Source organism: Beta vulgaris, chromosome 9 (assembly GCF_026745355.1).
Source record: "Beta vulgaris subsp. vulgaris cultivar EL10 chromosome 9, EL10.2, whole genome shotgun sequence".
Classification (NCBI taxonomy): domain Eukaryota; kingdom Viridiplantae; phylum Streptophyta; class Magnoliopsida; order Caryophyllales; family Amaranthaceae; genus Beta; species Beta vulgaris.
The window spans coordinates 24972375-24997715 of NC_079210.1; the positions used below are offsets into that span (position 1 = coordinate 24972375).

The 25341-nt window shown below is 37.7% G+C and overlaps 1 protein-coding gene across 3 annotated transcripts; it reads left to right on the top strand.

Annotated features, from left to right (window-relative positions):
* Positions 1–1100: 1100 nt before the first annotated feature.
* Positions 1101–24796, top strand: LOC104902826 (transmembrane E3 ubiquitin-protein ligase FLY1). Of its 3 annotated transcripts, none has more exons than XM_048636916.2 (15): positions 1101–1777; positions 6449–6521; positions 6909–7036; positions 13927–14042; positions 14230–14305; positions 14731–14797; positions 14900–14977; positions 16056–16213; positions 16312–16371; positions 16456–16549; positions 18968–19135; positions 19861–20189; positions 21163–21279; positions 21507–21654; positions 24390–24796. In XM_048636916.2, exons 1-14 carry the CDS (start codon positions 1583–1585, stop codon positions 21606–21608), a joined length of 1761 nt encoding a protein of 586 aa, XP_048492873.1. In that variant the 5' UTR covers positions 1101–1582; the 3' UTR covers positions 21609–21654; positions 24390–24796. The 3 variants fall into 3 exon arrangements, with proteins under 3 accessions (XP_048492873.1, XP_048492872.1, XP_010689035.2); XM_048636915.2 differs by having other exon boundaries at positions 1103–1777; positions 24398–24796; XM_010690733.4 differs by having other exon boundaries at positions 1104–1777; positions 14245–14305; positions 24398–24796.
* The last annotated feature ends 545 nt before the right edge of the window (positions 24797–25341 follow it).

A 25341-nucleotide genomic window follows, 5' to 3' on the forward strand; every position in this document is an offset into this window, starting at 1 on the left:
GTCCTACTCTGACTACTCTCTCTTCACCTTTACTCAGGGATCTGTTCAGCTCAATGTGTTAGTGTATGTGGACGATCTTATAGTTGCTGGGAATGATTCCGCTGCTCTGAAGGCTTTTAAAGCCTATCTTTGTGATTGCTTTAAGATGAAGGATTTGGGGCCCTTGAAGTATTTTTTGGTCTAGAAGTGGCTCGCAGCTCTGCTGGCATCTTTCTTTGCCAACGGAAATACACATTGGATATTGTTTCTGAGGCTGGTTTTCTGGGTTCCAAACCTGCTACTTTTCCCATTGAGCAAAATCATAAACTTGCTCTTGCTACTGGTGCTTTTCTTGATGATCCAGAATCATATCGACGACTTGTGGGTCGTCTCATTTATCTATCTGTGACCCGCCCTGATCTGGCTTATTCTGTGCACATTTTATCACAATTTATGCAGTCTCCTCGTATTGATCATTGGGAAGCTGCTTTGCGCGTTCAAAAAAGGCAATAATTAAGATTGATTGATAATTTAAATTAGTTCCCGTATTTAGTTGATTAGAAAATATTCGAAATAACCCAATATGGCAAAAAAAAAATTCGGCCAACACTAATGGTAATTCGAATTTTGAATTACGAAATTGTACCCATATATAACTCTCAATCACAATACTATATGTTTGGAATATCCTTGATTTCCGGAAATCTCTTATGAGATCATGATATTAATTGCCTAACTTAAAAAATGAATCAATCAATTTCCGAATTCCTTTGCATTTTTCATATAATTTTCGGCCAAAATATTCTCCATTGCCACGTGGACACTCTCATTGAGAGTTTAATTATGAGGAGCTCTAGAATTGCTCGGTTAATGTGAGCTTGCCACGTCAGCTTTTGTCTTCTGCTTTAGATAATAGTATAGATATTAATAAATGAAAATTTTCTTACCCGGGGCATAGCCCGAGCCTAATAACTAGTTACTCTTCTAAATAATGTTGATTATCTATTAACTTTTTCACCCCATTTTGGCATTTTGTACCACTCAAATGATAACTTTAAGCCTTACATTAATTTAATTCATTACTATTCTCAATCATGCACGTTTCAAGCTTAACCCGTAACGTAAGACTTTTTGAAATCCCCTCTTTCTCTCTCATACTCTACAACACCAACTATAAGAACAAGAACAACCAGCACGCAGCAACAACATCCACTGTCACCAGCTAGAGAGAGAAACAACACATACAAAACTCAAACTAAGATGCTTCATAATATCACCAAATTAATCACTCACTTCAATTATTAATTTCTCCTTAAGCTTACAGTTCAACATCAATCGACCAACCAACCGGTGAAAGTCCCTCTTCTTTTTAGGATCATTTGTTTAATCTTAAACAAAGTAATCATACCTTATTGCTGAAATTTGTTAGTTGAGCTCTCGAATTCGCACGTCATTTTCTCTCTCCTATGGTTTTGGGTTAGTTGACTCCATTTTAAAGCAATTGTATTTTGCTTTTTCTCACATGGGTTCTTCTTCATTTTGCTTCATTTTATGGAATCAGCTGGTAAAGGGGGATTAATTGATTGGTTTTGTTGATTTTGGGATGAATTTCGTGGCTAAAAGCTCGAATTTCGAAATGGGTAGGAGCAGAAGAAGTAAGGTGATATTGGGTTTTCGGTGGAAGAGGAAATTAGGGTTTGTTGTTACGGTTTTTCTGTTTATGTTGTCGGGTTTTGTTTTCCGACCGGTGACGTGTTTGAGACCATTGAGAGAAAGAACAAGGTCTTGGGGTGATGAGGTTAGTCCCTGAAAGTCCTTAATTTTGATTTCATATTTACCAAGATTATGTGAATGTTGTCATTTGTTAGTGTATGTTTGAATTCAGTAAATAAGCACATTTTCTGTCAGTTTTTGTTTATTATTTTATTGACACATTTGATTGAATTCATACGCAATTTAATGTCTTAAGGTGTGAGTGTAGACCATATAATTTGTGTAAGTCTCGTTTCTTTGCTAAACTTCGAGTCGATTCGTTTGAGGTTGGAAGTAGAAAATCTATGTGATTAGAACTATTGAATATATGAAGTTTTTGTTCATGGAAGTTATTTTTAAATGTCTTCAATCTTAGGTGAAATTGCGACTATAACTACGAAAAAAGATTATATTGACATGGTGCGGATAGGTATATATATAGCTTTACTCTTAGAGAGAAAACATGTTTCTGCCAAGGCACATTTTCAAGAGAACCTATTTAGCTTCTTGGGGGAAAGGCAAAGGTGATGATATAATTGTGTGTTGGATGCATCCACAAACTTTAAATAAATCTTCTTTTTACTAATAAGTGCAACATTTGTATTTCGTTAGTAAAATTTAACAATCTTTACCATATTTCTACTAATGCATCAATCGAAACATTGTCACATGGGATGTTATTGGAATTGTTTCGACATGTCTTTTTAGAATAACCCCTTTCCATGATTATTTTAAAATCAGATATAAAGATATTCATGGTCAAAAGTGTACACTGAAGTCTGGGAAAAAATGTCTTACACTTATATTTGAGAACTAAAAAAAACATGGGATAAGTTACATGTGGACATAAAGTAAACCTAAATTAAATTGCTTGGTAGCACAAAGGTTCCTTTTGGCCAAGGAAACATTGTGTTGGTAATATAGATTAGTGGCTAATAATGTTTTGATATACGAGGTCTTGCTCTGAATGTGCAATTACAAGAGAATAAAACATTTAGGGAACCTTTTTTATTTGGCCATAGATATGGACGAATTGGCGAGGTCAATCCAAGACGATATACTATGGTGACAATGTTTGTGGATGATAGTGTGTTGAGTGCGTGGAGAGTAACTTGGAGTTTTGGAGACAAACTTTGGAACTTTAAGAATTTAGGCTGAGTAGGAGGTTGAGTAGAAGTAAGACTGGATATTGGGATCATCTTAGATAGGAAGATTGTAAAGGTATTGATTTCTTTCGCTGTCTAGGATCTATTATGAAAGTGATGGGGAATTGGATGGAGATGTGGCTCATAAAGTCAAAGCAGGTTGGTTGAAGTGGAGAGTGGCACAAGGTTTCTATGTGATCTTTGTATGTCGCATAGATTAAAGGGAATATTTCATACCACGACAATTAAGCATGCACGAAAGGTTAGGCTCTAAAACATTGTTACATTCACAAGATGAATGCAGCGGGATGCGTATTTTACCTTGGATGTGTGGCCATACATGAAAGGATCCGTTGAAGAATGAATTAATTAGGAAGAAAGTAGGGGTTGCACCTATTGAGAATATGAGATGAAGATCAATCACCAAAGCTGGTTAGGTCATGTAATACAGAGGCCAAGTGATGCACTGATTAGAATGCTTGAAGAGTGGGGAAGTGATGGGATTGTGAGTGATAGGAGAAGACCTAAGAAAACTTGGATGCTGGTGATTAAGAGTGATATGAGTCTATTTGGGATTGAAGAAAATTTGGCGTTAGATAGAGGTGAGGGAGAGAATCTGTGGAGATGACAAAATTTATCCCTACATTTTTCCTTTTGATTCATCTTACTTTACTCTGTAATTTGCAAACTTTTTTCTTAAGCTTAGTTTTCTTTTTCTTTAGGTTTTGTATGAACCTTTGCATTTACTTTTCTTCACATTTGTTTTTCTCTGCTCCCCCCCCCCCTCTATATTTCCTCTTAGCCCTCTACTATAAGATCTTTTCATATTATATTTTATATCCTTGTATCTTAGTTTCCACTTTTCAATTCTCTTGTCTTTTTTGCTCCTTATGTTTTCTCGCTTCTTACTTCTGTCACTTTTACTTTTTCACTGTTCTTTGTTAACTCTTTGTAACTAATTCCTTTACTTTTTTTGTTTTACTATGACGGTTCATGTTAGCCGACCCCAAATCATTTGGAGACTACGGCTTTGCTATTGCTATTGTTGTTGTAGAAAATTTAGCAGGAGGATATAACTATCTAGATAAGTGATTTAAGGAGTAGTAGGATAAGAATGTACTTTTAATCTAGAAGGGTTTTAGGTGGTTGTGAGTATTCTAATCAGGGGACGAGAAAGTACCTAATGGGAGCTACTCTAGTAATTAGTGGTCTAGTCTTGTTCTCTTGAGTCGAGAAGTTATCAGTTTACAGGGTCATCCATTTGTTTGCGAATCTGGTCCAATCCAAAATATGGGTTAGAGTTCAGGATCTTGGCTGTTCTCAGATTGCATTTTGGTGAGGTTCATTGCCTTGTAAGAAGGTTTGCAATGTTGTTTGACACAAAGTTGCTACTGAAATTTAATTTCTAACTATAATAGGGTACTGCATTGTTCTTAGAAATCGAGACTCTGTTTCTTTTCCCTGTTGTTGAGTAAGGGTTTTCCTCTTAGAGTTTTATCTCCTTTTTTGTGTCCTGTAGTTTGTTATTCATACTCTATATACTTGTGCTGCATGTGTGGCTGTTATTTCTCTTTAACAAGTGGTATTAAAGTTATGGTTATGAGATTTGTGAAGAAGGTAAAGTTTACTGGACGGAGGAATATGTCTAACTTCAGGTCAATGGAAGAAATGCTGTTATATCTATTTAACCTCCCAACTAATGATTTTTAAGTTGAAATAAAACAAGGAAAGACTATCCACTGACGTAATCGTTGTTGGTGGAAACTCTGTAGCTTGAAGGATATGGATTGGAGGAATACACAATCCTTGCTAAATTTGATTGGCAGTTAGTGTCATCTATATAGATGAGGCCTTGCTATTAATCTGTAAATGTGATGGGGGTAGCCTAAACGTCACGACTCACAAAGTAAAATAGATGAGCTTAATTGAAGTGTAGAGTAAAGAGGATTTAATACAATCTAGAAGGTTATTAAGAGTAGAAAGGATTTTGATTAGAAGAGACAGAACACCTAATTAGAGGAAATATGATTAGTGTTCATTTCTAGTAATTGAGTTTCGAGTGGAGGAGTGGTCAGAAGGATGATCCAATTGTTTTTGCGGATTTTGTAATCCTCTACTTCTGACGATTAAGTGCTGGTGAGTTTGTGATATATTCCGTTTAGATTTTAAAGTTTAAACCGTTCTATAATTATAAGGAAGTCTGAGCAAAAGCAGCTATACAAGTTCCTTGCCTTTTTTGGAGGTTAACGCCTGCTTATTCCCTATTAAAGTAGTAGACTGCAGACTGGTCCAAATATAGTTTAATGACTTAATCACTCTTGGTTTAGGAGCAGATTGAGAACCATTTACTCGTATAGTATTATTGGTTGAAATTGGACGGCATTGTAATATTAAAATTCATAAAATCATGAATGATCCATTCATTATGTATTATTGCCCGTATGGTAAGTTCTATAGGAAAGATGTTCTCGGTTTTTAACATGTTAAAATTATGAGTTTTCTGCATGATCCAAATTAGGGCACTAAAATAAACTTAAGCAGTTCATGCTTTCATCTGTGGTACCAAGTTAAGGTCTGTCCTAAAGAGGGAAAATGTTGATTAGTACCCAGCATCTGACGGTGTTATAATAAATCAAAATAGATAATATTTGAGAATTTAGATGATAAATAATTCTCCTGTTTGCTGTTTCTGGATGAGCAGCGTAAAAATGACAAATTTCATGAGTGTGGAATCTGACGATTATCTCTTGTGGGTCAGGCATTATGGATAGATTGCCATAAAGAAAATATATTGATATGCCATATCCATTTAAATTACCTCCGAGAATTGTTGGCAACTTGGTTGTTGGCTAACCAAGTAGCAATTTTCAACCGAGAACTAGAAAAGCTGCTTGTGCTGGTGTAACTCATTAAGGTTCACCAGCGATAGGAGTAGACGCGCTAGTGGGATGCCTAATATCTTTATAGGTAGGGTTATACTCAGAAAGCATATTTACATTCCAAGTTTAATCATCTTGAATGCATTGATCAAGCATCTGGATAGTTTGGGGTCTAAACCTAAATAATCAATGATGCTTGAAGTACAGATCAATTGTCTATCTAGAATTTGAAATGTACATATGATTCAGAAAAATTGAAAATGGTGTATTTTCCTCTTGTCCGTCTCTGTTGGCTACATCATATCTGTTGTCGGGTACATTTACAATAATATGTTTTTTACATGAGTATGGAGACTTGACATTTCAATTTGTGTAGCAAATGGAAATTGTTAGTTAATTAATGAGAGTGATACTTGGATATGTACCCATGTCTGACATGAGTACGGGAATCTGACTATAGCTTAAAGGGCTACATTTTGAAGTCCAAAAGTGTTGTTGCAGACCACTTGTTGGCATTGCCTATGGTGCTTTTAATCTTCACTCTTCTTACTCTCTAAAGTTTATCTGTTTACTACCAGTCCATTCGAATGCAGCTTCACAGTCACACTTCTATATGTAGAATGAAATTTTTTCTTCTGCTGTGTTTCTCAGTCATACGTTTATTAACTATTGATTGTTGATATTGCTCTTCAGTGGCTCTTTGTCAAGAAGGAGGACAATAACATGGCGCCCTTTTCTAGTTGGAACATAAGTGGAACCTACAGAGGTTTGTAGAGATTTTCTCCACGAACTTGGTTAAATAATTGTACTCTGAAATAAGACCATAGGCTTCTTACAGCATCTTCCTATGCATATTTATATGTTCATTTGTATCATAGTTTTTGCATCACTGTATGAAATCACAGTTGTTGTGTTAAGGAGCCCAGAGAATTAGTGAAGCTAAATAATTAATGATTTAATAATTAATGCTGTAAGTTCCTAAAGAAGCTGAATCGCACGATAACAGTACAGTGTTTTCAAAAAAGCATGGAAAAATACAATGCCAATATTTTATCTTGTACAAGGCTGTCAGTTGTGACTTGTGCTTGTCCCAAAAATAACAAATTCAATTCTTCTATTTTTTAAACATATCTGCTGAACTTTTGACATTCAGGTACTTGGAATTTTTTGGAGTCCTCAAATAGCTCATCTAGATTTCCAGATTTTAAGAGATCTGATGGGAACTCTGTAATTGAGTTGATGAGTACCCCAACAAAAATTACTGGTGTACATTATGTTCAGGTATAGAATCTAACCAGAGTACTCATCCACAAAATTGATTAACTCATATACATAGCTTGAAAGCTCATGGTGTACACAGATGTAGCAACTTGGTCAGTCTGAATGTAGCTTGTAAGTCTACTGAACTGACGCAGAAGCTGGTACATATCTCATGGTTGTTTGGATGTTAAGAGTTTCCGGGTTTCCATCATGGTCATATTTCAAGCCGTTATTTGTTGTATCATGCACCAGGGTGCACTAATTCTTGCACTTTACTGATACTGAATTGGAAGGTTGTACCTAATAAACATGACACATTCAGTAATCTGTTGATGATGAATATGTGCGTTTGAGCTAATTATTTGACTTTGATTTATATGCTAGTTGGTGAGCGCTCCCCCACTCCCCACCCCCCCTCCCTTTTATTTTTCCTGTTCCTACTTTGTTTTGCTTTTATTGGTAACAAACTCCTTGATTTTTCTCTAGCATTGGCTATTCGTTATGGATTTATATATGAGTTAGGGACACTTAGTACTGAGTATCCTTCCAGATAACTAATAATTTCCATACTTTGCTGATCCAGTTGGGAAATAAGAGGTTGCTTGCTAGTGCTTTGGGGTTTAGGCATGATTTCACATGTTGATTTTTCAGTTAATTACGCCCATGTGGTTGGACGGAAGCTCTAAAATGCTGAGGTGGTGTCCTTTAACTTTAAGATGAGAGAAGGATGAAACAAGGTTCTTCCAGTGGATGACAATAGGTAGTTAAGATTGGTTCCTAGTTTTGGTGATGATATGTAAGTGTATTACCGTCAAAAGTGGTGCTTGGAGTTACGCTTATAATTTGGGAGGATGAAATAAGAAAGTGGACCAAATTTTAGCATTATTATAAACTTTAAAGGTTCCTCCTATTCGGTAGTGATGTGGATCTTATTGGTGCGTGTCTGTGAATCGCTGAAGCTGGCTAACTTAATTGGAGGTGTCCTAATATGAATCCTAATCTGAATAGACTTACGTAAATGGAGGAGTTTCCTGCCTTGATTGTAGATTGCCTCTGTCTTCTAGCTGAGTTGTTGTAGATGCTCTCTTACAATTAGAACTTGGAATTAATGTTAGATAGATTGTCAAGACAGGTTAAATTTTTATATTTTTCATTTAAAACCCATGGACAAATATGACCAATATTGCTTCAAATCTGGTATCTTCAAGGTTACAATGAGAGAGAGCATTTTAATCATGAAAATGTCATGCACCAACCTAAGCCACCCATACATTTCACATAAGGCGCAACTCCACCTGAAGTCAGCTAGAGAAAGATTAGTGAAAGAATGTTGACGTGGTTAAAGGTGACGTGGAGAATAACGTTGGGGAATTTATTAGGGGTCAGATGGCAGCAAGAATTTAGCTGGAATGTCAGAGGTAGTGAGAAAATATCTAGGTAGACCTATAAATAAAGGGGAGGGATTTTTGTAGGGGGCATCTTGCAAATTGAATTAGTCATTTGTAATCATGGCTACTCGAAAGCTCAGAAACTTTTATTCCTTAAGCATTGAAATACAAGCTTTAATCTTTCCTTCTCCAATCGTTGTTTTCTTCTTACCGTGACTAACCCTTGTGAGTAGTAGATGTACCTCAGGCATACTGCATAATAACTTGGTATGAGAGCAACCGTCCTGAGAGTCACCATGGCCTCTGCCAACGTTACCCAAAGAGTGGATTTGTGCGAACAAGACATTGCAGGTCTCACCAAAGAGCTTGAAGGCATGCACCAGAGCAGCAGAGCTTAAGAGGGGACATGATAGAGCAGAGGGTTGGAACGGAGGCCTCGATGCGGGGCCTGAGGGGATGAGTTTGCAGGCCTATCACTCCAAATGATAGAGGAGGCAAGGATGCAGGAAGAGATGCGGGTTTTCCTAGTTGGAAGGGCAGGAAGGTATACACCATCGGAGGAACATCCACTCAGACCCGCGTGGACTGTACCTCCAGGGGGAAAACTGGAGGTATATGAAGCTAGATATGTCCCTCTTCAACGAGAACCACCCGGATGGGTGGGTTCTTAGGGCCGAAAGATATTTTACCTTTAATGGGTTGGCGGAGGAGGAGAAAATAGAGGCGACGGTGGTATCGTCAGAGGGAGATACCCTTTTGTTGTATCAATGGGAAGATCGGCGACGCCCCCATAAGGTGGGAGGAGATGAAGAGTTTGGTTCTCTGACAATTCCGACCGGCGCTGGCAGGTTTCTTGCATGAACAATGATTGGTGGTGGAGCAAAAAGAGATGGTGTCGGAGTATCAGAGAAGTTCCATAGAAATGGCCGCTCCTTTGGAAAATGTCCCTAGGCCTTGGCTAGTCATTTTCTTAATGGGTTGAAGCCTGAGGCTTCTTCAGCCGAGAAATCTAGATCATGCAATGGAATTAGCTATGGCTTGAGATAAATAAGTGTGGGCCAACGTACTGAAAAGAACAAAGGTGGGCCTTCAGTCATTAAACCACAACCCATCTCATACTACCAACCTAAATGCCTAACAAATAGCCCAAACACTCACCCCAACTCAAATACCACGTCAAAACCTCACCCTTACCCAGAACCACTTACCCGAGAGCTAGCCCTCACTCCCTAGAACCCGAAAACAACCACAACCCCACCTAATCAAGGAGGAGGCCGACGACTCTCCAAGAAGGAACTTTAGTACCGACGGGAAAACGACCTTTGTTTTTGTTGCAATGGAAAATGCGCCTCAGCAATGGGATTTCAGTGTGTTAGTCGCGGAGGACAACGGCGAGGAGGAAGAGGGGGAGACGACCACCATGGAAGAGGAAGCACCACCACCACCACTCAAGGTAAATACGGTGAAAATTTCATTAAATTTGGTGGTGAGCTTGGTAATCCTAAAACTATGAAAATGGTGGGGAAAATTGGGGATTGTGAAGTAATAGTGATGGTGGATCCCGATGCCACCCACAACTTCATTTCATTGGCCACCGTGGAGAAGCTTAGTCTGACCATGGAAAAAGGTGATGAATTTGGGGTAACTGTTGGCACCGGTAAGGGGGTGGAAGGGAGAGGGGTGTGCAAGGGGGTGAATTAGAGAATTAAGAGATGCAAACAGTGGTAATTTTGGTATTTTTTGCTTTTATGTTTGGGGAACTCATACGTGATTTTAGAAGCTTCTTGGTTGGATAAATTAGGAGCTCTAACAACAAATTGGAAGTCTCATATGACAACCATGAAATCCCAGCTACGCCCTTTAATGGAGGAGTTGTGGCCCATTTATATGTTGAAAGAGATGTTGGCTGGCTGCTTGAATAATACAAGCTTCCTTCCATCCCCTTCTCTATCCCGGTCCTTCTAGTGAAAAGGATGGATCGTGGCAGTTTTGTGTGGACTAGTGGGCATTAAACATGGTCACGGTTCCGACAAGTACTCGATTCTCGTGATTGACGAACTCTTAGACGAGCTTCATGGGGCAGTCGTGTTTTCATCCCAAATTTGGGTACCACCAATTCCGGATTAAGCCGAAAGATGTCCCAAAAATGGCTTTTTGAACTCAGAAAGGGAATTATGAATTCCTGGTCATGCCCTTCGAATTGACTAATGCATCGGCAACGTTCTCATCATATATGAACGAAGTGTTCCCCATTTCTTCATAAGTTCGTCCTTGTTGTTTTTGACGACATTTTGATTTACAGTGGGGATGAGCAGTCCCACAAGCAACATATTAGGTAGGTTTTGGATGTTTTAAACCATCACAAATTGTACGCCAACCTTAAAAAGTGTGAATTTGGGAAGACCCAAGTCGCTTACTTAGGGCATATAATTTCAGCTTCTGTGGTAGCGGTGGATATGGAGAAAGTGAAGGCAATGGTAGAGTGGGGGCCATGCAACCTTCGACAATTAAGGGGTTTCCTTGGTTTGATTGGTTACTACCGGAAATTTATAACCAATTATGCCATCATAATAATTCCCCTTACCCATCAATTAAAGAAGGATAACTTTGGGTGGAGGTGATGAAGCCACCAAGGCATTTCAACAGTTAAAAAAAGCCATGATGGCAGCCCCGCTTTGGCTATGCCTGATTTTTCTCAAAGCTTCATTGTGGAGGTTGATGTCTCGGGGTTTGGGCTAGGGCGGTGCTCATGCATGGCCAACGACCAATAGCATTTTACAGTCACATTTTGGGCCCTTGAAATCGTCTCAAATCAGTCTACGGAAAAGGAGCTCATGGCTATAGTGTTGTTGTGTAAAAATGGCGCCATTACTTGTTGGGAAGGAAGTTTATGATTCGGGCCGACCAACAAAGCTTAAAATATCTCATGGAGCAGCGGGAAGTTGGGCTGAATATTATCGTTGGGTATGCAAGTTGATGGGTTTTGAGTTCGAAATTCATTACTAGCCCGGATCTTCTAATCGTCTGGCAAATGCACTCTCACAAAAAACTAGAGGGGCCTGTGTACATATCAGTTGAAAGATGACCCTTTTATTCAGCAAATCTCACAGAAATTAAGGGGACAAGCAACATTTAATACAACATTGCTTTGTGATTTGACATAGGATACTAGAGCAATCTTGATTTTAAATACCGCCCTTTTTTTATCATTATCGGGAAATTACCCCAGTAGAAAATGGGAGGTTGCTATATAAGGGTCGTTTGGTTCTTCCTTCCACCTCTTCTCTCATCCCACACATGCTAAAGTTTTTTCATGACTCTCCTATTGGGGGGCATTATGGAGAATTGAAAATCTATTTGCGGATAGCAACATAGTGCTTTTGGCCTCGAATGCGCAAGATCATCACCAATTATGTTTTGTCCTATATGTAAACAACAAAAAGCTTAAGTCAAAGTCCGGCGGGCTACTACAAACTCTTCCGATTCCGGCTCAAGTTTTGAAAGACCTTACTATGGATTTCAAAGAAGGCTTACCTATGTCAAAGGGGGAAGACACAACGTTGGTAATGGTGGACAGGTTCACTAAGGCCCACCCCTTTTCAGCTCTCACAGTGGCTGAATTGTTCCTTAAAGAAGTTGTCAAGCTCCATGGGTTTCTCGCTTCCATGATTTCTGGTAGTGATAAGGTATCCATGAGCAATTTTCTTGCGTGAGTTGTTCAGGCTACATGTTACTCAATTAAGGTGAAGCACAACCTACCATCCCCAAACGGTTGGCCAATCCGAGATTGTAAACAAAGCTCTAGAGACCTACTTACGTTGCATTATGAACGGACAGCCATGGACTTGGGCTCGCTGGTTGGCATGGGCAGAATTTTCATATAACTCATCCGCACATGTGTCCACCGGTATCTCTCCCTTCAAGGTTGTTTATGGATGAGATCCTCCTTTTGTTAGGGTGAGTTATGGGCAGAGGTAGTGAGAGAAAATATTGGGTTCCCACCTGAAGTCAGCTAGAGAAAGATTAGTGAGAGAATGGTGACGTGGTGAAAGGTGACGTGGAGAATAACGTTGGGGAATTTGTTAGGGGTCAGATGGCAGCAAGAATTTTGCTGGAATGACAGAGGTAGTGAGAGAAAATATTTAGGTAGACCTATAAATAAAGGGGATGGATTTGTGTAGGGGGCATCTTGAAAAATGAATTAATTATTTGTAATCATTGGAGTATTCTATTTCTAGCTACTTGAAAGCTGAGAAACATTTTTGCCTTAAGCACTGTAATACAAACTTTAATCTTTCCTTCTCCAATCTTGTTATTTTCTTCGTACTGTGACTAATCCTTGTGAGCAGCAGATTTACCTCTGTCCATAACAGAAAATTAGTTTGAGACTTCTACATGTTTGGTTGATATCCAATTGTACAAATTTGGCAATTCGCAAAATACATATCTATGTCATTAGCATGCAACAGTCATGTAATTGACACATAATAAGTAATTTGTTATTACCAGTTATATTATTTTGAGAACCTTTTAGAATTATTATTAGTGCTGTTTTACATTAGCGATAATTCCTGGCTTTCCTATTTGCTCAGGTCTTTTACGATACACGTATACAGCCTATTTGAATCTTATAACCATTTTACGGTTATGTGCATTTGCCCTCCCTCGACCCAAACTCTGGTTGTGTCCTGTAATGACTTCACCTGCTAAACCTCCTATTCTGCTGACATATGCAAGGCATCACTCCAAGATTAAAAAGGATAATGCATCATGAAATTTTGTTAATCTGGCAATGAGGTGGTACTTGATAGCACAGTTAATTATGCAACTGTAGAATAAAAGGGTAGGAGGGTAGAGAGAGATTCGTTTGACTTGTTGTGATACCTTTTCGGGTGGTGGTATGTAGTGACTAAGCCGCTAAAAGCTTAGAAATTTGTAATCAAGTTTCCTTTTTAGAGAAAGTTAATCAAATATTTCTCTCCTATTTGGGCTTGAATTTTGCATAATTCATTGCTTGTCCTCACTCTTTAATCATTTTCTAAGGCAGGTGACACAGGGAGAGGTTCTTGCTTGATTTTAGTCTTAGGTAGTTAGCTAAGCCTGACTATGATTCTGTGAATTTACGATTCACCACCAACTATAAGATGTATACCAGGTAACATGAAACAGTTTGACTGGATTGACAGTTTTTTAAGTTTCAAGATCAATGATGAATTGGAATATTCAAGCTTGAGATCCGTGATCAAGAGGGTTTAGCACAATTTTTTCTTTCGTTGGCCAAAACATGTATGCCATTAGAGATATGCTCTTTAGGTGTTTGATTGGTATTTGAATTTTGAAGGGCTTGTCACTAGTTTTAATCATAGCTGCACAATTTTTCTTTATAAGTGTGATTCCTGATTTCTTGTCCATATGACGCTTTAAGATGAATTATTTCAAGTATTATGAGTGTTCTTTCAGGATCTTCTGCTAATCATCACTTTGCGTATTTTTCGTACCTTTGGTTTTTTTTCTTTTTTCCAGGGAGTAATTATCTTTCATGACGCTTTTGATGATGATCATGAAGGAGGTGGTGCTCAAATTCGAGTAGAAGGTGTATATATCTGGCCGTTTAGGCAACTAAGAATGGTGGCAAACAGGTAATTAACTTGTTATGCTGTACTTGGATCCAAAATTTGTATGGTCTCTGCAAATACTCTTTGGAGATCCTTTTGGACTTTCTTTTATTCATAAGTTCACAATTGAAAGGATAATCATGAATGCACATCGTAGAAAGAATATATTTACTTGGAGGATGTGTCTTATTATCTTCTAACAGTATTTCAGTGGCATCATGTGCAGTGGAAAAGATGGTGATCGAGGTCCAGAAGAAGACTACCTGTTATCTAATCCGTATCACTTGGTACCTTCTCACTTCTCTCAAATTATAGTACCGCTATTTGTGTTTCATGTTTTAATGTGGTATGGTGGGATGGATTCTTAAAGCTGAAAGGTGCATCCTGTGGCACGATTTTTACATAATTTCTTGTGTTCTTAGCTTGGTGGCCCGGGACGGGACTGCCAGGGGTTCAAATTGATGCACATAATCATAAATTGTGGGTCAAGTCTCATATTGTTTCACTTTTAGGAGACTAATTTCAAAAGTGTCGTGATAATCTTCTGTTTTGAGTTTGGTTCCAAAGCGGTTGCTTGACTAATTTCAACATAAATCACTCTGGGTGGCAATCTTGTTATTGTTGCGACTCCGCGATTGTTCGCTGTTTTACCAGGTAAAATTTTGCTTCATCAGAATCTAAATATGATCTTCTGTTTCTTCATGTTGAGCAGCTTGGAGTCTTCTCATCACAGGTGTTTCAAGATTCCCCACGTGATAAGATTTGGAGAAGAAAGAAATGTAACTTGCCTTTCTTTTACATTCTCTTTTTCTTTGTATACACATACTGACACTTGTTAAATATTATGTTAATATACCTTTCATTTTTATATTTTTTTGCAGCACAAGTTCGTGATATAGAGAAACATTGCAATATTGAAATTGCAGCTCAAATTTCACGTGTTGCATCTTTGCAAAATGGTATCTGAGATTTTTGAGACTACATTTTTCTTTCTAGTCTTCCCTTTGTCTTTATTTCTTTTTCCTTTTCTTCTGCACCCATTTGTTTTATTTGGAAGTTGGGACCCACATAGTGTGCTCTTGGTTGTATTGTTTTAATAGTGAGTTTCGTGAATGTCATTGCAATTTCACCCACCAAATTGTAGGACAACAGTTTGTCATAAGTCCCTTGGTACTGGGTTCATGCTAGTATTTGTCTTCATCCATTCCATAACCTGGTCATCACTGAATGAAGCTAAAACTGCTCGTCAAAGAAGTGACTCATCAATCTAGGTTCTTGTGAATGGAAGCCAAATATGTTATTTTCTTCAGATCTACATGTAGTTACGTTTGAATCTGGGACCACCTACATGGGTGACACCCTCTTGGTGTCTTTCTAGAATGCCTATTATTTTTGACAAAAAAAGGTTCCGTATTTGTCCCTTGGCTCTTTTTCTTTTGTTCTGGCTTTTCCAATTTCAAAGATTATACTCTCTCTCTCTGTTCCGCTCTCTGGATGATCCCAGCTTCTTGTTAATGGGGTACTGGTCTCACTACCTCTTGTATTTAATAGATCTCTGCTACTAAATAGGACTTATTCTAACTATGGGTTACTTAGAAAAATAAATAATTCTGAAGAAAACCTGAAGAGAATGCTTGATTCACTTTGAATCGGATGTGCATGTCCTGTAAGAGTCAGTGTAGTCTGTCTACCTACTGTTTGTTGCTGAAAGATGTCTTCTCATGAAATGATCCACTTTTCTGTTTGTGTTTTGTGAAACCAGCATCATGAGCTTTCTGCTCTCCTGCAATTACGTATCTAGTGGCCCTACTTTCTACTAGATTTTGGGCGTCCATTCCATCTTCATGCTGCTTAGAATTTCTCTCTCTCTCTCTCTCTCTCTCTCTCTCTCTCTCTCTCTCTCTGTTGCCTTTCAGGTCTTGCTCTTCTGTTGTTTCGTGATGTCCAACGTGGGGTAATAGTCCATTGTGTATACATTTTAGATGCTCTGAATGGCAACTTTGCTGAGCTTCTAAATTATTCAACGTCTGCTTGTAGATGGAGATCATGATCAGTACCATTTAGAGGGATTGATGGAATCTCCTTCTGCGGATGAAGATGGAGACTGCTTTTCTCCATTATCATTAAACGCTACCTCTGTCAATATAGAGGTCTATTACAACAAAGCTGTCAATTATACACTGATGGTTACCTTTGTATCCTTGTTTATTTTGGCTTTTGATTTCTTCATGCTGCACTGCATTTATTATGTTAAGCTGTATGGGTTGGGTACCTTGACTATATTGTGCATTAGGTCTCCTTTCTTCAAGTTCTTCTGTTGATTCGACAAATGGAACATAGCAATACCCAATCTGTAAGAATCATTTTCCAATTTGTGTATCAGCTGTAAGTTGATGTTTGCTAGTGTTGATTTTGATATTTTAATTGACTTTGTCAGGGGGCTGCCAAAGTTTCCATATTGATGATCGGTCAGCAGGCTATTATGGATGCTTATTTTTGTCTTCTACATCTGACAGCTGGAATACTAGTAGGTAGGCTATAGCAATGCTTCATGAAATGGTTGTTATTTTTGTCAATTTTTCTATCTTTGCCTTCCTAGTGTAGGTTTAGTGGCCCTATTTTCTACTTGATTATAATTGACTCCATAGAAGCTTGATCATATAGGCAGGTGTTTCATTGTTCTGTAGGTGTGTTCTTTTCACCTTAAGTTAAGAAATTTCCTTCAAGGCTTTTGTCAGTTTGGTGCTATATTTAGACACGCTCAAGGTTTGTGAAACTTTATCTGTTTTGAGCTATAATGGGTTTTAACTTTTAAGTGAAAAAGACACAATGATCAAACCTGTCCCTTCCCACCCGATTCCTGCATGCCTCACCTCTATTCCCACCTGCTTTAACCATATTAAAATTAGTTTTATAAACCCATATAAAATATATTTTCTTACACTTTTTTTTTCATTTGGAAGGAAGCGTCTAGTTAAGTTTTTATGTGGTGGGGGTGAGTATGACAAGTGATGCGGCGGATATGGCGGGTATGTGGCGGGTGTGAGTACCCAAGTGGGTTGTGGGGCGAGGATTGTTTCTATAGTGTACTCATTAGGGCGGGGATGAATTTGGAATTTTCCCCCCCGCCGCAGGTGGTAGGGCGGGCATGGGGACAACTGCCCTGCTCCCCTGCCCCATTGACATGATGACATCCCTCACATTCTGGGCAGCAGCCTCGACAAGAAAGTCTGAGGTTGTTGAGGTCTCCATCTCGATAATGCGGAATTGTCGTAGAACTGTGAAGACAACTGATCAAGGGGGATGAGAAATCTAGAAGCCAAACTTTTCAACCCTTCTTTATAAATGGAGCTGCCCAGGATCCTCTGTTTTTCTTTGCTGCTTCTCACTGCCTTTAGCTTGAAGTTTTTGAACTTTTCATTCCTGGTCGCTTATGCTTTGCTGAACACTGGAAGAAACAATGATAAAATAATAAATCACGTGCACTTTTATCATATAAAAATGGACAGAAGGCCAAAAGAAAACCCACCAGGCACTCAGACAGCTCTAGCAGGCATTATTTACTATGCAGGGTATAGAGTAACTCAACTCTTTCAGGTCAAGTTTACATCTTTGGATTAAAAAAGAACGTTTGCTTCTTATTCGCTATAGAAGACCTGTAGGTAGAATGCAGTATAATCTCCTCTGTGGATCAAGGTTCCCAATCTTGGACGTGATCGCATTTGTAGAACAGTCACGGGAAACAAAGATGGTTTACCGTGATGGTGCCAAGATGTAACATCGTGCAAAAGGGATAGAGTTAAGCTAGCTATTGCTAGTCTCAGAAGTCTTTCCGTTAAGTGTACATCTCCAGACTAAAAAGGAACGATCAGTGGCTCACTGCTCTTTGGTGTTAAAACATTGATCACGGAGTCTTTTTTCTCTGTGTATTAAACCTTGTATGTAGTGGCCATCGGACAGCATTTAAGATGGCATTTGTACTGTGCTACTTTCATATCATCAGCCATTACACATGAATAATGATTTAACTCCATGTTTCTTGGTAAATATACAAGAGAGCTAAGATGCTAACGCTTATAGAGACAAAAATGACTAATGCTGGACTAGAAAGGACAATTTGAGACAAGCAATTACATGGTTCATCAATTAAGCCTAGTACATGGCCATCCCGGCCAGAATCTCTATAAAATTACAACCATAAAGATACACTGAAAACTTGACACTTTCATTCGCATTCTGAAACCCATACATAACCCTATCTCATCAATTGTAGGCTCACATTCTAATACAGGAGCTGCACACTCGTTTTGCTTAGCTTTACTGGATGCAGAATATGAGAAAGGCTACATGCCCGTGGTGCAAGTCTTCAATCAAAAATCATGGGCATAGAAGAAAATAAGTGTGAAGTCACAGATTTTCTCCAATCATTACAGGTTGAAGTGGTCGATCCTCGGATTTTCATCCCGTTTCCCTTTGTTTTCTTGTCTCGGGGTGTGAGCCGGTATGTTGGTTCATGCTGGTATTGGTTAGAACTACTGCCAGTATTTTGTTTGATGATGCGAATAGCGATGATTTTTAATCTAATGGTGGTATGGAATACTGATTACTGACTGTCAAATTTCAGCAAGATGTTGTCTAAGCAGCTAACTCATCTCCAGTCACTGTTTTGATTTGCGGTAATTGTCTTATTGTGTTCGTTTCAAGAAGGGATAGTGTGAATGTGTGATACATATTGAGAGTTTGGACTTTGGAGTTGTGCTGGCTCTGAGTCCTTAATTAGATGTCTCGTTCTCTACAAGATTGGTAAATGTGTAGAGGTTGTGACTTGTGATTGCCCTCATATTGTTAATTTTTGATTGCCTTCATTAGTGCAATGCCTTGGAGTGATGATGAATGGTAACATTATTACTTTTATCTAAGTATTAACATTTTTTTGTTTGTTTGCTCAGAATCTCTGTTTAATGCTTTTGCAACTGCTGCCTTCTTCAAGTTTGTGGTGTTCTCTATATTTGAGATGCGGTATCTCTTAGCTATATGGAAGGCAAGTAGGCCTGCTAATAGCGGTGAAGGTTGGGAAGCCATGAGACGTGAACTATCGCTTCTGTACAGCCGATTCTGTGAGTATGCTTTAGCATCATAATTAAGTATTTGAGGGTTAGATGTTTTCATGTTTTAGTGAAGTAATAAGCTTAAGATGGCTGGTCCTTTCTTGGTGCTTTTAAACCCTTACGAGCTCTTCTTGGAGAGTGGAAATATATGCTGTCTTGCTGTTCTATCGTGCGCTTGCTGCTTTCTGTCTCTCTTGTACCCCACCCCCCACTTTTGGTTTCCTTTTGAGTTGGGGCTCATTTTCATGAGTGCTGCTGTGTGCTATAAAACTCTGGGGTTTCTACAATTAACAGTTCTCGTCAGTTGGTAGTTTCTTTGTTATCTTTTCTCAGAAGTGAGTAGCCCTTCTTTTCTATTTCTGTCAGGCATGCCTGAATTTTACTTCCGATAGTTCCTAATGTATCCCTGCTGCCTGCAGTCCTATTTGATCCAGATTTAGCCTCTTCATTCTTTGTAACAATAAATTTGTCTAGTTCCTGATAGTCAAAGTCGGGTATTGCAATGTGTATGAAACATCATCACGTTGTCTTTGCAGGGACTCTGAGCATATTACCCTCTTGAAACATCATCACATTGTCTTTGCAGGAGTGTGACCCTTCACTGAATACTCTCTCTGTTGAAAGGAAATTTTGGGAGGTGTTGGGGTGTGAGTTGGAGTTGGAGTAGCATGAATAGGTTGTGAATCTTGGTGAGCTTTTGATGGCTAATACAATTCACGTATGAATTTTTGCAGATGGTATACTCTTGGGAGGCATCTTGATTATGTACGAGTTCCATAATTTTCTGCGGCTAATTATTCTCCTCATGTATTCTTTTTGGATACCTCAAATAATTACCAATGTTGTTCGTGATTCAAGAAAACCGCTGCACCCTCATTACATCTTAGGCATGACTATTACTCGATTAGCAATTCCTTTGTACGTATTCGGTTGTCCTAACAACTTTATGCGAATTGGGCCCGATAAGATATGGTGTATATGCTTAAGTTCATTTATGGGACTTCAGTCGCTCGTGCTCCTACTTCAGCACTACCTTGGATCACGATGTTTTATACCTCGTCAGGTTGAATTGCATTTGTTTTCGAGCTCGTTCTGGCTTTTTTTTCTTCTTCTTGCTTGCATTTTTCCTCTTCATTTCCCCTTCTGCCACTTCACATGCATGCACTGTTTGTAGCTTTAACCTTTTTATCTTCCTGGAATCAGGGCTTTGCGCATCTCTTTTAGGTCATTGTGTTATTCCTGTTGCTGAAATGAGCATGAAAATACGAACTAGTTTCAACTTCCACTCCCCCTTCCCCCTTCCCCCACTCCCCCGCACACCAGTAGAGAAAGGAATATGATAAGAGAGAACACTGTTCATGTGGCTACGCCATGTATATTATACTGCAGTCCTGCTTCATGTTCCATTCTAAGCTAGATCTAGGTGTATCAAAATAATTTCTGCTAATTCCTTTATAAGATTATCTTACAATCACTGAGTTAAAACTTTAAAAGGACCTGTTTCATGAAATGTTAAGGGTGAATATGTTGAATGAATTCCCAAAAAATTTATGTGCTCAAAAATTTGTTGCACATCTTGCTCCTTTGTTGCAAAACCTTTCCTTTTTTTTATATATATGGGTTCTCATTTATTTTATTACATTCTATATCATGATTACCTGACACTAGGCCCAAGTTTTTGTCTATAGGTGGACTATGGTCGTAAAAAGTGCATATTTATTACTTTTGAGATGTATTGGAGAAGTTTTGATGTCATGCTTCTACTGTGATAGTTTCATCTGTGGGTTCTAGTCAACTATTTTCACTTTTTCTATATCGTCAACTGAACTGGAATTTTTTTCTAGAAGATCTTTTGTCTTATATTTCCATTAGTTATTGAAATTTTATTTGAGCTCAATCATCTCCTACTTCCATGACTCCACGGAATAAAGCAATAAACAACTTTTTATGTTACTGTGATTGCCACATTTGCAGTGATGGAAGTCTTTGCATTCTATGTTTCCAGGCTTGACTTGAATGCCTTCTGTGTATGGCAGATCCTACCTGAGAAATATAGCTATTATAGACGGTTCAATCAAGATGGAAACCGTACCACAGATTGTGTCATTTGCATGACTTCCATTGATCTTTCGGAACGCTCTAGTGACTGCATGGTAAGTTTATGTTTGGTCAAGTTATGGTAGTGATGGAATTTTATGGATAGAAAAGGAAAAATGGATAGCTTAGTTTTCCACCTAGTAGAGAGGAGAAATTGTTGTGAGCCCACACAGTGAATTTACCTAAATTCCCCCTCATATGTTCAGTGGAGGCTGGTGAATAGTTTTCCGAATTGTCTCACTGGTATAATGGGCCTTACAGAAAAGGAAAATTTGTTTTGCAGGTGACACCTTGTGATCATTTCTTCCATTCTGGTTGTTTACAAAGGTGGATGGATATAAAGATGGAATGTCCAACATGTCGCCGATCTTTGCCACCTGCCTGACAATAGATTTCCACACTTATAAGTTGTAGAGCAAAGCCCATGAACAGTAAGTCTCGTAATATGATTTCTCTGCAGATATTTTTTTTCTCAATCATGTTTTGAGAATAAGACAAGCATCTATTATTACTATGACTTGATATATAGTATGTAAGTATCCAATGTCCACATTGAAGTTTGTTTATTGGTCTCTAATGTGTCTCAAACTCTCGACTAGATCCTACCTGGTTAGTGAATACTCTTAAAAACACATAAATGCATGTTTTCTACTTGTCTTGATGTAATCTTTTTCTGTGCTACTCTCTGTTGTGGCGAATGGTGCTTCTATCAAATTCTTCACTTTGGGGGTGTCCAGCATAATTAACCCGTTTTCTTGTACTGTCAAAGACTGATATATTGTCCTGAATTTGGCTATGTACTGTCTGCCATGCTTTTTCTTATTTTTCTCAATAGAATTTAATTTATCTTACAAACTCTTAAGGGTGTAAAAAATGTGGTGGTAGTTAGTGGTAGTGATGGTGGTGATGCTTGGAGGAGGAAATGACGAGGGTAATTTGTTGCATTCTTCTCCCTTCTCTCTTTCCAACAATTATTAGTAACCACAACCATCTTCCCTTGTTTAGAACCTTGTCATTTATCTCCTACTCTCTTAGGGTCTGTTCTCCCCAGCTTATTTTCAGTTCAGTTCAGTTCAGTTCAGTTCAGCTCTAATAAGTTCAGTTCAGTTCAGTTCAGCTCTAATAAGTTCAGTTCAGTTCAGTTCAGCTCCAATAAGTTCAGTTCAGTTCAGTTCAGCTCCAATAAGTTCAGATCAGTTCAGTTCAGTTCAGTTCAGCTCTATTCTTTTATAACCATTTTGTTAAATATTATTATTATTATGTTGGTATAATTTATTTTACTAATTATTATTATTATTATTATTTAAATATATATCATTACTATTAAGTATTATTATTATTATTATTATTGTTGTTGTTGTTGTTTCTATATATTTTTTTTATTACAGCTTTACTAATTATTTACTATTATTATTAGGAGGAACATGGTTTAGGTCAAAGCACAAATAAACCCACTTTTTTTAGCCCATAAACCAATCAAATCGCGTCAAGACGGTTTATGATGTAATTTTCGCGGTCCAACCCAATCATTATTTTTATTACTAAATATTTTTAAATTATTAAATCTAATTATTAAAATAGTAATATTAATTTACTTCTTAGATATTATTGTTATTATATATCATCGTCAAGTATTAATATATTAATACAAATAATATAAAATAATTATCATTACTATCATTAATTATTATTATTATTAATTTATGATTATTAATATTATTTATTTATAACTATCATTTAAAGATATTCAAAATACTACTATTATTATTATTCATTATTATTACTTATCATTATAATTATTATTTAATATTCATATTATTATTGTTTAAAATATTATTTATATATTTATTACATTCAATTTATTTCAATGTAATATAATTCAATTCAATTTAATTCAATTCAGTTCAGTTCAGTTCAGTTCAGTTCAGCTCTGATAAGTTCAGTTCAGTTCAGTTCAGCTCCGATAAGTTCAGTTCAGTTCAGTTCAGCTTTGATAAGTTCAGTTCAGTTCAGTTCAGTTCAGCTGTTTTATGCCGAAGAGAACAAGCCCTTAGTTTCTTTTTAGTTTACTCTCTTCCAATCAAGCCTTTAGATGTTACCTCCTCTGTCCTCACTTGCTACATTCTCCATAAACAAACACTTCCATCTTTTAGCTCGTGACCTTTCCTTATTTGGTTAGTATGACCCAAAAGTAAATATATTTGTCCTTTTCCTACCCATTAACCTATTTATTTTTAATTTTCTGAAAAGTGAAGCCCCTGCCACACGTGCACCTCTTTCCTAAATTCTTGTGCCCATAACACATGAGCAAGTATTTAAAGACGGAGTAAAGTTTATTTTTATTGTGGTTGTTTGGTCCATAACTCTATAATGTGTCTGCTTGTTAATGAGCCAAGCCATGTCGGGCCACAATGGGTTGTGTCCTTTTTCCATTTTGAGGTGTCCCATTTACCTTTCTTACTTCCTTCGTGATATTAGGTCAACGATAGTAACATTAATTTCCATACCTCTTCCTAATATAATTAGAATAAAGACTATATCCACTACCTCAATTTTTGTTCATCTACACTTTACTCAACAAATGCCCACCACAAACCACTCTCCTGAATCTGTTTGCAGTGTGCCTAAAAGAAATGGAAAGACTTCGTTTATTAAAGGCCCTGAATAATAAAACCCATCTTTAACTTGATCTTACCATTATACCTATTTGTCTACCTTGCCCGTTAACCAGGTCTTGTGTCAAGCTGGCTCTATATTTCTTTTTCTTAATTATTGTTTTTCAGTATTGCTGTTGTCCTCTTTGTTTTTCATCTTGCTATTTTCTGAGACTTATCATTCTTGACGAAGTAGTGTTTGATCTAGTGGTAAAATATACTCCTTAGGAGTTAGGACCTCAAGGTCATGGTAAGTGGTAACTGCACTATGTGCTAGTTTAGGTGTTTGTTTGTTGACTCGCTAAATTTGCAGGTGCAATACGGTCTATGTCCGGACCATGTTTGTTTTTAAAAAAGAAATTAGGAATAAGATTACATAAACCTCTATAGCAGTTTAATTCACATTGCTCTGAACTGCTGATTGTGGTTGCTCTCAATTCTATCTCTCTTGCCATATGCCAAGTCTTTAGCTCAATGAGGACACTTATCTGATTGAAACTATTTTCTGGAAGTATTGCAGGGTTTAAGATATAAAGCATGTAATTAATGTTTCAAGCCGTATGGTGACGATTTTCAAGTCGCAGCTGACGAAGGACAGTCAGAGACTCAGATGGACAAACCAATTGTCATTTAATTGTAACAGAGGAGGGCTTGTAGCCCAGGTATTCTTTCATGTATATTAATTTTGTACATTATATCTCTGATGACTGATATACGGTGTAGCTTTGTTAATGAAAGAAGAAAAAAGGGGGGAAAGACGGGTTGTTCAATGTGCCCACTGCGCAGTCATATAAACATTTTTCCCCTGCGATACCAGATAGAACGGACAGTGCTCCTGTTGTTAATTGCTAATCACATATTCACTCGCATGCTCAAACAAACTTATATATTGATTCTTGATCTGGAAGTTCGATGTCTAGCCCGATGTGTTCAAAATCAGAATAAGCTTACACTTTATTTTCTTCTTTAATATCATTATTACAATTGTGAGGGAACTAGCTTACTTCTGAGGAAAAACTAAAATAGCTCTACATAAGCCCACAATATCAGGAAAACAAAAACAACTTAAACTCCATTTTGTAGTGTTCTATGACTCTATCAATGTTAAATGAGAGAAAAAAAAAAAAAGAAAATCAACTGCTTTTGCGGTGGATCAACTCACTCACTTTCATTCTGTCCTTCACGAACTCTCTCATGCTCTTCCACATTATTTTATTTGTCATGTGCGGGGGTATTAGTAACAATGAGCGCCTAATCTAATATGAATAATAACTAGTTTTGAAGCTTGTGCGTGGTACAGTTTATTGTTTATTTTATTTTTGCAATTTTTTTTTTTGACATTGTTGATTTTTTGTTGATGTGAAATGAGATTTTTCAACACAATTGTTATATAATTTCTCAACTATAGTTCTTTTGATCCATATGAGCCACGAAGGCGGTATAAAGTACAAAAAAGGGGAAGGG

What these genes read in the sequence shown, in the direction of transcription:
- LOC104902826 (XM_048636916.2), top strand. Translation starts at nt 1,583, where the DNA reads ATGAATTTCGTGGCTAAAAGCTCGAATTTCGAAATGGGTAGGAGCAGA. An exon ending in TATCTAATCCGTATCACTTG is followed by an intron (nt 14,306 to 14,730) that starts GTACCTTCTCAC and finishes CATGTTGAGCAG; the next exon opens with CTTGGAGTCTTCTCATCACA. An exon ending in TGTTGCATCTTTGCAAAATG is followed by an intron (nt 14,978 to 16,055) that starts GTATCTGAGATT and finishes GTCTGCTTGTAG; the next exon opens with ATGGAGATCATGATCAGTAC.